The 12,736-nt window shown below is 27.0% G+C and overlaps 2 protein-coding genes across 10 annotated transcripts; one reads left to right on the forward strand and one right to left on the reverse strand.

The window, feature by feature from the left end:
• Positions 1-610: 610 nt before the first annotated feature.
• Positions 611-5,192, reverse strand: LOC114944928 (uncharacterized). Of its 5 annotated transcripts, none has more exons than XM_029320987.2 (4): positions 4,424-4,989; positions 3,802-4,218; positions 3,241-3,432; positions 611-643 (listed from the first exon to the last, which is right to left on the reverse strand). In XM_029320987.2, the coding sequence occupies exons 1-4, from the start codon at positions 4,541-4,543 to the stop codon at positions 626-628; spliced, it is 747 nt and encodes a 248-aa protein (XP_029176820.1). In that variant the 5' UTR covers positions 4,544-4,989; the 3' UTR covers positions 611-625. The 5 variants fall into 5 exon arrangements, with proteins under 5 accessions (XP_029176820.1, XP_029176818.1, XP_085341618.1 ...); XM_029320985.2 differs by lacking the exon at positions 611-643 and adding an exon at positions 5,018-5,192 and having other exon boundaries at positions 969-3,432; positions 4,424-4,825; XM_085485493.1 differs by lacking the exon at positions 611-643 and adding an exon at positions 2,625-2,771 and having other exon boundaries at positions 2,884-3,432; positions 4,424-4,991.
• Positions 4,004-8,854, forward strand: LOC114944929 (uncharacterized). Of its 5 annotated transcripts, none has more exons than XM_029320989.2 (9): positions 4,004-5,104; positions 5,243-5,683; positions 6,063-6,199; positions 6,295-6,381; positions 6,460-6,604; positions 6,695-6,855; positions 7,389-7,454; positions 7,531-7,759; positions 7,952-8,854. In XM_029320989.2, the coding sequence occupies exons 2-9, from the start codon at positions 5,440-5,442 to the stop codon at positions 8,077-8,079; spliced, it is 1,197 nt and encodes a 398-aa protein (XP_029176822.1). In that variant the 5' UTR covers positions 4,004-5,104; positions 5,243-5,439; the 3' UTR covers positions 8,080-8,854. The 5 variants fall into 5 exon arrangements, with proteins under 5 accessions (XP_029176822.1, XP_029176821.1, XP_029176824.1 ...); XM_029320988.2 differs by having other exon boundaries at positions 5,249-5,683; XM_029320991.2 differs by having other exon boundaries at positions 5,263-5,683.
• Positions 8,855-12,736: the final 3,882 nt, after the last annotated feature.

The following is a 12,736-nucleotide window of genomic DNA, read 5'->3' on the forward strand; positions in this document are numbered from 1 at the left end:
TCAATTTTAGATGGTCTTTTTTAAAAAGATATTGTGACATATTGTCTAAGACTAAAGATCATGAAGAATACAAATCTAAGAAACAAATTATGAACTTTATAGAATTGGGTATCAGATATACAAGACAATTCCGAAAATACGTGTCACAAATGAGATATATGCATTGTCACAAAGTATCAATCGATAGTTGTGTGAATTTTGAACATATATTATAATTCCTATATATGATCATTATTTAGTCATACATAATTATGAAGAAGTATTTTATTATAATCAAAAATTCTCCCAATTTTCTTTTTACAATGATGAGCTAAAAAGCTTGCACATTCTCCACGGTAAGATTCTTAATATATCTTATAGTGCTAACATCTTTATAGATTATGTTCTTGCACAGTTTTAATATGTAAATTTTTCAGAAGAATTGATTGCTATTTAACTGAAAGATATTATCGCGAGAAACTATTTAACTTTATATCGAAATATAATATAAAATTAAGATTGCACAAATTTCTTATTTCAGAGAGCGTGGCTTATGGAATAGACTGCCATTAATGTAGCGCAAACTTTACAAATTCAAAAGGATGTAACTTACGCGTACGTAGTAGAATCTTAGGATCATATCGCACTAGAGGTACAAAACTATCTGAAAAAAAAACATCCAGATCATTCGATATTTTCGACGTCCCCCGTATGAAAAAATATTATAAGGAAACTATAAAGAAAAATACTGGAAAACTACTGAGAGCAATATAGAAAAACTATTTAAACACTATTGAAAAATACGGGAATACTATTGTGTGCGTATTGCAACACTATTAAAAAACTATTGTAAACCTATTCGTGAAGTATAGTGTCATTCCCTGTAGTATTTTCGTCAAGAACTATTGAACAATTGTAACAAAACTATTTATGAATTATTCGAGCAAAATTTAATTATCTATTTCAGTGACAAAGAAATGAGACTGTAATCAGATTTAATATATTTGTATTTCACAAATATTATTACAATGCATGTGTAATAATATAATATAAAACATCTTGAAACATAACAGTATTATCAGTCAATTCTCGATTTATCACAGACAAAATGATAAGTTGTAATACAATTTATGATATTTAAAAAATAAATAGTTCTACTATTTATGTTTACAATACAATATTATTTATATTAAACACATACAAGAATATATAAATTTAAACTTATAAAGAATTTCACACTTATGATTAAAATAATAAAAATATTGATTAATCAATTTCTACAGTATTTACCAAAGGCACAATATATAATTTATCTTCTTTATAAAATATACTACAACACTTTTTATCAAAGTCTGAAGGAAAACAAATAATATCATTATTTGTTTCTCGTGCTATAAATGAAAACATTTTCGTTGATATACCTTTGTGCTTACAAAGTTCTTCGTCTAATATTTGAAATTTTTTACCAAGGACAATATAGTGTGTTGTTTCTAGTATATTAATTAAAATTAGACCTGAAATTAGCATTAATTTTCCATTATGTAATATCACTGTGCTATTGTTTCTTTTAATAAGACGAGAATATTTGTAACTATGATAAAAAGTATTTTTATAAGAAAATCTATAAAATAACTTAACGTTTTCTGTTATTGTTTCTTGTAATAACTGCTCAACCAACAATTTTTGAGACAATGATAAAGTTATATCTGCAGGTTTTCCAAATATTCTCAAGTCATCTCCATATCTTATACATTTTATAATTTTAGTTTCTTTCATAATGTTTTTAAACAATTTTTTTCCTTCTTTACTACAATTAGGCTTACTAAAGATTTCTGAATTTTTTTTTATATATCTTATTCTGGAATAAATTTTACAAATTTGTGATGGCACGTATTGACTTCCATGAAACATTTTTGCTATTATACCATTAAAATGCTCAAATGGAAATGCTGACCATGCCCATACAGCACCGTATTTTCTTACATAGTCTGGCATATGTAGCATCATATGTACATTATATTTCATGTTTTCTTTTCCATAAAGTAACTCGATATTTAAAACAAATTGATGAAGTGCTTTTTCCGCTTTATCAAACTCATTGTCTGTAAATTTTGTTTTGGAAAATATATAAATGCTATATACAAACAGTAACCAATGTTTAACATATTTCCGTGGCATTATATCAATCAAGCAAATGAGCGAATAATATAATAAAAAAGATTTCCATTCGTTTGCCTTCCATTTTTTATTTTTTATGGATTGTGGCGTTCTTGTAATTTCACATGGAGGCCGTATAGCCAATAATTTATTATTAAATTCACTCACTCTTAAACCTAAATACCAATCTTTATTACTATTAGCTGAGTCAAACCACAATGTTCCAAATAATTTTGTGACACCTAATAAAACTGAATGCATATATTCTGGTGGAAAAGAATGAATAATATGAAAAGTAGATAAAAACATTACTATTGAAGGTCCTTTAACACCTTTTATTGGTCTTCCTTCATTAATAGCTTTCTCAACGTATTTATAATGCTGCTTCATCCTTCGCATTGCTTTTTTATCACCAGAATATATACGTATCTGACCTCTTCTGATTGAAATTTGTTCCCCTTTATGGAGACAATAGGAACATCCATATATACCATTAAATTGTTTTATGTTTTGAATAAGTGGTCTAGCTACTGTATCTACACTTGCGAGAAGTGCATAAACTTTTATGTGTATAGGTTCTTTGTGTTCAAGTGTGGCACACCAAAACCCGTTGGTTTGTAATTCCAAAAGTTCATCTATGAATGGACGCAAGAACAAATCCATTGGTGGTTTTTTCTTATAAAACCATAATCCACAAAGCAAAATATTTTCTCTTCTAAGTCGGTATGGTAATTCATTTATACATACTTGAATGGGCCATATATTGTACATGGATGAATTAAATATTTCTACACCATCTGTATTCCATTGAATAGTAATATCGTTGTCACATATAACATTTTGTTCTTTTAAATGACGATAAAGTGTTCCATCTACGATATCACTTTCAATGGGACAAGTTTTTCTACATTGTGTAAATAATTTAGAATTTAATAATTCAATCAACTGCGGTTTTAATGGAAAATGATAAAAAAAATTAAAATTTTTTTGTAATTGGATTTGTTCGTAACGTTCTTTACAATTATTACATTCAATAATAATATCATGATGAAATGTCAATATAGTAAAACACGTTGGACAAAAATAATATTTACAAGAAATCACCTTTGGAAAGAACTGTAGAAAATGATACTTTGAGTGATGCACTTTAAATGGCAAATGGCAATCAATAATTTGAAGTAAAGCTTGCAATCCGGTGTCAGTCAATTTGTTTTTAACTGCCAAACTCATTAGTAATAATTGGCTTTCCTCTTTACTTAAATCACATCCTTCATATATGGGAAATTCAATGTGTTTCTGCAAGAAAATAATATATGCTTATGTATATACATAGTCTATTTTTATATACATATATATAAGTATATGTATATATATATATGTATATACATATATACATGGTATCCGCTAATAATCATATTTTTGATTCTATACAGGTAGAAGGTATCAAACTGAACAAATAAAATTTAAAAATTTTTACAATAATCGATGAATTAAAAAACTTGCCATAAATATAACATAGTTAAGTTCTGATTTTATATACCACATGTATTGAAAAAAGGAATACTTTTTAAAGAAAAGAATGTTTTTTAAAAAATGTTCATTTTTCTCACTTTTGCACACATCTGATATGTAAAATTTGAACTTTGCTTTGTATTGTAAAATTACCTGCAAATGTTTTTGATATTCTTGATTTTCATTTTCTTCATTATCAGAATTATTATTTTCATAAATCTCTCCATTATCGCTATAAAAATTAATTTCATTATTGTCATTTTCATTGTTAGAAGTATAACAATCATTTCCATCTTCAAAAAAATTATCAGAATAATATTCATCTTCATCTTTAAAAGAATAATCATGTTCATCTTCATCTTCAGATAAGTAATAGTGTTCATTTCCATCTTCAGCTAAATAATCCTGTTCATCTCTGTCTTCTTCAGATTCACTACTTTTATTTTCATTGTTACATTCAGTATTGTGAATCATGTTTACTTCTTCAAAAGATTCTTGGAAAGAATGCTCTTCAATTGTCATATCACTTTGTTCACACGAATTAATTTCTTCATTAAGGTACATTTCCATCTACAAATTATATATAAATATGTACAAATGTGAAAAGTGAAAAATTTCTCAGCGATTCCATCAATCACGCCTTGATTTCCACAATGAAAATATTCACTTTTCACGTTTTCACTCTAAACCAAGTTTTTACTTATCTTACATGATCGATATCCTGATGTTTAGATCACTTTATATAAAGCAAATAGAAAAAGAAAAATATGACTACCTGTGTCGCTATTTTCTGTTCTTTTGCTCTTACTACGCGAGAATATTTTGTTGTTGTGGGAATTTCTTCAGAGTCGTCTGTTAGATATCTTTTATAAGGTCCTCTTTTTCCTTTTGCCATTATTTATAAATACATAGACGTTCCTTTCTATTTTTTGTGTGCAATAGTTCCTCAACTTGTTGCTTAATATTTCAGCAAAATATGTATGTTCCGTATATTATCACTCGTTTACTTTATTTTACATTTGTGTAAACACCGACCAAAATTTCACAATCTATTGTAATGTATACGATACTCTTTCTCAAAAATACGAACAACTTAATCTCCATTCGAGCGATGCATTAAACCAATGTCGTAAAAAATAAGATGGCTACAATATTTCTGCCCGCTGCCTACTGCCCGCTATCAGAGCATGTGGAGGGGGTACGCAACAAAGAAGAAGTTGAATCAGATACCGTTAAACCGCACATGCGTACACATATGTATATCTCCTCCTATAGGTGCGTTCCGTTTCACGCATATGCGCGCATTTATCTATAATATACGTCACATGTACTATAGAAAATGCGCGCATATGCGTAAAACGGAACGCACCTTATGTCTATGTCTGACAGCGGACAGTGTCAGTTATTATTTTAGCGCGTTTTATTTGGGCGCCATTCAATCTCAAGCAAGATCTAGGTATCGATTCTGTAATTTCTTCTAAAGTAAAAATGTGAAAAGTGAAAAATTTCCGCCAATCACAAATTGAATTTAAAATGAAATCGATATGCGATTGGTGGAAATTTTTCACTTTTCACGTTTTCACTTTAGAAAAAGTTACAGAATCGATACCCTAGTGCGTCACTCATATTCCTGAGGAAGAGCGTATCACACGCATTGTTAACGATTTTTTGAATCAGTGTTATACATAAATATAAGAGGAAGTGTGAACGAGAGCGACAATAATACACCATCAAACTGACAAATTTAGCCATAACAATAAGCAAGAGGCAAAGCCAAGTTGAGAAAAGGAAATGGATAATAACAAATGTCTTTTGTTGGAATTTGTTAACGAAGATAAAAAAATTGCTGTCGGTTATCAAGATTGGTTGCAAGATAAAATAAGTGGAGAAAAAAAATACTTAGATATAATCGAAAAGAAAAGTGAAGTAAAAATAAAATGGCCTAATTGTGACATTGCACCAGCGTTGATAATGAAAAAAAGAGTGAAAACATGTGAATGGAAGACAGTTGTAGCAAGGATACTTTCTTTTGGTGGTATGTATATACATATATAACTAATATACATATACAGTGCTGGACAAATTAAATCATACACTTTACAATAAATTGAATTTGTTAGTGTAACTGTTTTTTAACAAGCAAATGGATTATTAGGTACAGAAAAATCAAAGCATTTCAAAGTATTTAAATAAAGGAAATATGAAATAACAAAATTGTTTTTAATTTTTATTGTAAAAAAATTATTCAATATTGTTAAAAAAATAGTTACACTTACAAATTCAATTTATTATAAAGTGTATGATTTATTTTGTCCAGCACTGTATATAACAAGATATTTTTAAAATCAATTATAATTTATACTTATAGCATTATAGCTTTATAGCATTATACTATTTTTATTTCAAAATTTAAGAATGGACCAAAATGTGCCAACAACGAGACAATTTGGAAATATATGGAATTTTAGAAGCAACTAAAGAGGAAAGAAAATCAATGTGTAAGAAACAATGGAGCGATGATGAAGAGCCAGAGGATAGTCAGAGAAAAAAGGTTGTTACGTTCACTAAATTTTATAAATTCTTTTCTTATTATTTATATTACTTGTGTTCTTAATATATATAAATCTTTATTTTCTCTAAAAATAGAAATACAAAAAAAAAGAGATGAACATTGAAACCAAATCTTCAAAATTATGGAAAGAATTGAAAACACGTAAAACACAAGTATCTATAGTAAATTTTCTTTATATTTATATTTGAAAAAAGTAATATAATATTCCAACATTAATTTTGAATTTTTTTTTAATGTAGATAGAGTCCGAACAATCTTCAGATGATGACAGCTCTTCAAAAATGTCGCAACATTTTATACAAGAGAACAAAACTTTGAAAAAAGAAAATAATGACTTAAAAAACGAAAATGTGGCACTACGTATTTCACTTGCTTGTATAGAAAGTATGTATCTTATTTGAAATTATATATTATTTTACATACTACATAAGCAAAAATATGTTACAAAGAACTAATTTTATATTTAATTTTTAGATTTGCCGAAAATAAACAATTTGGTGGAAACCATACTTCTTAAAACAGAAAAAATACATGATAAAATAGATTTAATTACGGATTCCAACGGAAACAATTTGATGGAAAATGACATACTTCTCACAACAGAAAAAATATACAAAAATGATTTATTTGCGAAGGTAAAAATATATATATTAAAATATCTTTAAAAAAATCTATCATTAATTTTTTTTATACAATTAAAAATTTCGTATATTTTATTTTGTTCAATGGAATCAATTTTATATGTAACGAAATATTTTTCTAATTTATTATTATTTATAAGAAATTATTAATAAGTTTAAATAAAAATTTAATTTGTATTAATATTAAAATATATAATAATATTTAATATTATTAATAATTATTAATATTAAATTTTATTATAAATTAAAAAAATGTATATAATACTCAGAAATAAATATTTTTATCGGCTCTAGATATAAACATGATGTGTTCTAAATCGGCCTAAGAGCCAAAGCACGAAAAATTAATTAATTAATTAATTTTTCGTGCTTTGGCTCTTAGGCCGATTTAGAACACATCATGTATATAATACTGTTGTAAAATTGTATAAAATATTATGTATATTTTCACGTTTATACAGAATTTATAATTCATATTTAAATTTACATTATATAATTCATATAATTTTTTTGTTATATATTTATAGAAAAATAATAGTGAGGCTACAAATAATATAATAGAAATGACGTCAAATAAAGAACTTCTCAACAATGTAAGCATAATTTTCATATATTTGTTATACACTTTTTGTTTAATAGAAATAATTAACTTATTTTTTTTATTTATAGGAAAAAATGATTAATCTCGGTGGGAAAGGTGTTTTAGTAAATGCTGGTCGTCTTCGAAATTGTAATAGAAGTAGTATTTCGCAATACACATGCGATTTATTATCAGTGGTTTTTTCCAAAGAAGAACTGGCAACATCCAGTTTGACAGGAAAAATTGCCAATACTATGAAAGGAGCAAATATAACACCTAAACCAGCTTTAAATTCAAAACGTCTTGAGGCAATTGAAGGTAACAATCTCAAGTGAAAAACTTTTGTGTTTTATATATGAATAATTTGCAATTCATAGATTTAATATTACATATCACATATATTTTATAATCAAAAATAGAATATACATGTTAATTTCAATATTATACATATTAATTTTATTAATATATTTTTAAAATTCCCCTAAAAATTATTACTTTTTATTATTACAGCACACGTGTTTTCAATATTTGAGTGCAATAAAGACACTCAAAAACTTTTTAAAGCAGCTGTCAGACAAAAATGTAATAATGCTACACCTCGAGCAAGCAGAAGAAACCAAGAAGATGACAATAAATAACTTTTCTCGAGTTACTCTGCAAGTACTGTTAATTTATTTTTAATGACTTAAAAGAAATTAGCATTGGTCCTATTAAACAAAATGTTTTTTTTTAATTTTGTACTAAAAGATGTTTTTTTAATTTTTTACATATAATTTTATGAGTGTCTCAAAAACTATTGGTTGAGCAGTTATTACAAAAAACAACAGAAAACATTAAGTTATTTTATAGATTTTCTGATAAAAATACTCTTTAGATAAGAAAATAAATTATATATTGTGCCTTTCGGTACTGTTGAAATTGATTAATCAATATTTTTATTATATTTTTATTATATTAATCATAAGTGTGAAATTCTTTATAAGTTTAAATTTATATATTCTTGTATGTGTTTAATATAAATAATATTGTATTGTAAACATAAATAGTAGAACTATTTATTTTTTAAATATCATAAATTGTATTACAACTTATCATTTTGTCTGTGATAAATCGAGAATTGACTGATAATACTGTTATGTTTCAAGATGTTTTATATTATATTATTACACATGCATTGTAATAATATTTGTGAAATACAAATATATTAAATCTGATTACAGTCTCATTTCTTTGTCACTGAAATAGATAATTAAATTTTGCTCGAATAATTCATAAATAGTTTTGTTACAATTGTTCAATAGTTCTTGACGAAAATACTACAGGGAATGACACTATACTTCACGAATAGGTTTACAATAGTTTTTTAATAGTGTTGCAATACGCACACAATAGTATTCCCGTATTTTTCAATAGTGTTTAAATAGTTTTTCTATATTGCTCTCAGTAGTTTTCCAGTATTTTTCTTTATAGTTTCCTTATAATATTTTTTCATACGGGCCGCTGAAACTTTTTCTTATTAAGAAAACAATAATATAGACGATAATCACTGGAATGAAGCGGAAGGAATTTAGATTATCGATGCATTCGACGAATACATATTTGGCAAATTAAATTTCCGACCGTGCAAAGTAAACGATACAAATCTGGAATACATGTGTGTAGATAATAAGCTATATAATGTATATTATAACTATATGTGGCGTTAGAAGAAGAAAATCATACTGTTAGCATGGCCATTTGGTTGTTTATATATTAAAAATACTGTCATTCCTTTATTAATTTATTATATTTTTTGGCATAGGTACTAAAAAGTAGATATGGACAAGAAATGATTTTAATAATAATATATCACAGCGTGGCAAGAAGACTTGGTTTTCGTTCCGACATTATAGGATTCGGTGAACGATCAGATCTATCCTACTGTACCTGTATATACTAAAAATCAAGATAGTAAGTAGTATAAAATTAAATTTGGAATTATCTAAATCTTTTAAAAGATATTTCTACATATACACAGGTGTGCATAATAGATAAGTAATTTGTTTGCTTTGCAGTGGCACGATTAATCCAGAAAATGAAAGATGTTTTAGTTTAATGTTTGAGAAATTTCCGGATTGTTTTGTCAATAAACCGGATTGGTGGAAGTTGCAGCATTTATTATGTGAGGATTTTTTACAATGCGAAATTGGTGGAAGTTGCAGCATTTATTATGTAAAGATTTTTTACAATGCGAAAGCTTCAATACAAAAGTACGATGTGATATGCGAAACGAGATAATGCTAAAAGTTGCGGATTTAACATACCACTAACAACATTTCTCAGATTGTGCAGCGTAATAGAATTTATCCGTTTCATAAAAGTGACTTTGAAGTATGTTTGCACTATACACGCTGCATATATTAAAATATATATTATAATAGTAATAAAAAAATTCTCTTTCTTTTCTCTTTGCACGTACAGCTATATACATATGAGTTATTATTATTTATAATTTAACAATAAAGGTAATTAATAACGATAAAATAATGAAGTCGCCAGTGATGAGTAAAACTATACAAATTTATTGAAATTTTCGATCTAACTGCCCAGTACAATTTAATTTGAAACACTACGTTTCGACCCTTAGGTACGGGTTCTTTTCAAGTGTAACTGCACAATAAAAATATACAATGATTAAGATATAAAACAATAATGTACAAAGTTGTTAACGAAGAAATTTGCGATAATATAAAAATAATGTACCTTTCAAGATGTTGATTCGACAGCAGTAAAATTACTAATGTTAAACCGGAAGAGACAAGTAAATCAATTTAAGTCAAACGTTAAAAACACAAAAATATCAAAGTTCGACAATACAACGAAATAAATAAATGGACAATCATATATTGTGGATCAACTTATTATAAATAGGATTTAGATTTTCTGTGTCTCTTTGTAAATTGATATGTTATTCTTATATTTTTTAATAAAAAACATCTCCGCTAATTCTCTTTTCCTTCTGTGTTTTTCGCAATGCAAAATCCTAGGTTCCATCCATTTAAAATCATGGTCATATTTTATACGATGTTTGCTAATTACGTTGAAATTGCTATAATGTTGTTTAATATTTTTAAAATGTTCGTTTATACGCGTGTAGCTAATTGTCTTTTTGTTTGCCCTGTATATGTCGCATTGCAATCGTTGCATTCTATCAGATGCACAACGTCAGTTCTTTTCATATGGTTGATCTTATCTTTACCTCTCTTGATTAATCTATTTAATTTTTTCGGGATAGTATAAACAATGTCGAGGCCACATTTTTTTAACGTATTACTCAGATTTTCGCTCAAGTTTTTTATATACGGTATCGGTAACAATGATCTCGTATTAAACTTTTTAAATCCATTGTCATTAACCATCAAAAATTCTCTACGGTGTTTTAGTGTTTTCATTCTCTTCTCAATATGTAGTTTAATGAAAGGTTTCGGGAAGCAATTGTTGACCAAAATATCCGTAATAATTCTGATGTTATCAGTGTGGAAGCATTCATTTGAGAGTAATAAAGCTCTGTCGACTAAACTTCTAATCGTGTTGATTTTGTACTGAAGAGGGTGGTTAGAAAGGAAATTAATATATATCTGCCAGAAAAAGTGGGTTTTCTGTACCAATTGGTCAACAATGTCCCCTCCGCTTTTACAACAGTAACGTCGAGGAAATTTACAGATCCGTTGACTTCAACCTCATGCGTGAACATTAGACGTTCGTGGTAATTATTAAACATCGTTGATATCTCATTAATTTTTGTTTTCGGTGCTATTGCAAAAATGTCATCAACGTATCTGTAAAAGACCGGTATATAGTTTAACTTGCTTAAACATTGTGTTTCAAGCTCGTCCATGACCAAGTCAGCCAATATTGGTGATAAGAGTGATCCCATCGGGCGGCCGAAAATTTGTTCGTAATATTTTCCACCAAATTTCACCAAAAAATGATATTATTGTGTTTTCAACGTTTGACTTAAATTGATTTACTTGTCTCTCTCCGGTTTAACATTAGTAATTTTACTGCTGTCGAATCAACATCTTGAAAGGTACATTATTTTTATAATATCGCAAATTTCTTCGTTTGTAATTAAAAACAACTTTGTAAATTATTGTTTCATATCTTAATCATTGTATATTTTTATTGTGCAGTTACACTTAAAAAGGACCCGTATCTAAGGGTCGAAACGTAGTGTTTCAAATTAAATTGTATTGGCCAATTAGGTAAAAAATTTCAATAAATTTGAAAGGTAATTAAATTTGCTATAAATGTATGTTTAAGAATTAAATGGCAAAAATGATAAATTAAAGTATAACATTAAACTTTCAGATCAAAAAACTTTGTTTAAAAAAAACAGAGCAATTCATTAGACAAAAGGACGTAAAATTTGCGGTAGGAATGATCGTAACACATCGTGATGATTGCAATAATTACGACGACGTCATAATCGGATACGATCGTCATACAGACAGACGTTATAAAATTTTGACACACAATCTAAATAACGACAAATGGACTACAATAAATTATACAATAGAAATAGACTTCTTGCCGTTGAATCATTGTCACAATTATCAATTTAGAGAGCAACAAACAAATTATATTATTCTTACCGATAATAATAAAATATGTTTCGTAAATAAAGATGTGAATATATTATATAAGTATTATATTGAACGTGTTTTATTGAAAATTATATATTTGTTTATTCAACAAACATTATATTTCTTTTTATAAATCATTTATTAATTTTATTTTATAATTTGTTAATTATATTTATTTCATTTTTCGTACATTGTTTCTTATTTGCAATTTTTAAACTTAGATAAACTCACTTTAGCAGCGCCGAAATGGATCGATAATTTCGAAATTGGTCGCTATTTCTGTAAATTTGAAAATACGCATTACGTATTAAATGAAATGCTAACGAAACTTTACCCGCAAGACGTGAAAATGCTGATATCGAATCGATGTTGATTCAACGTCGATTCATCGAAAACTCATCGACATCGAAATTGACATCGAGAATCAGCCAATTTCGATCAAATTAAGTCAATATCAGAAAATTGCTTTATTTTAAGTTACACGCTTTCAAAATTCGTAAATTTAGTCTAATATTGAAATAATACAGGTATATATGTATCATACCAATGATATATATATATATATATATATATATATATATATATATATATACATTATGTGTTAATCTTATTCGTAGTCAAAGTATATAATAATAAGTATTTTTCTCTATATGTACAAGTATTAAAACGT

This window comes from Nylanderia fulva, unplaced genomic scaffold (genome assembly GCF_048542155.1).
Source record: "Nylanderia fulva isolate GAGA-0341 unplaced genomic scaffold, ASM4854215v1 Scaffold37, whole genome shotgun sequence".
NCBI classification, from domain to species: Eukaryota; Metazoa; Arthropoda; class Insecta; order Hymenoptera; family Formicidae; genus Nylanderia; species Nylanderia fulva.

Excerpts from the sequence above, each read along its gene's own strand:
- LOC114944928 (XM_029320985.2), bottom strand. The coding sequence starts at position 4,543 with ATGGCAAAAGGAAAAAGAGGACCTTATAAAAGATATCTAACAGACGAC. Across the intron at positions 4,219-4,423 it reads AACAGAAAATAGCGACACAG|ATGGAAATGTACCTTAATGA; the intron begins GTAGTCATATTT and ends TATAATTTGTAG. Across the intron at positions 3,433-3,801 it reads AATATCAAAAACATTTGCAG|AAACACATTGAATTTCCCAT; the intron begins GTAATTTTACAA and ends ATTTTCTTGCAG.
- LOC114944929 (XM_029320989.2), top strand. The coding sequence starts at position 5,440 with ATGGATAATAACAAATGTCTTTTGTTGGAATTTGTTAACGAAGATAAA. Across the intron at positions 6,382-6,459 it reads GTAAAACACAAGTATCTATA|ATAGAGTCCGAACAATCTTC; the intron begins GTAAATTTTCTT and ends TTTTTAATGTAG. Across the intron at positions 7,760-7,951 it reads ACGTCTTGAGGCAATTGAAG|CACACGTGTTTTCAATATTT; the intron begins GTAACAATCTCA and ends TTATTATTACAG.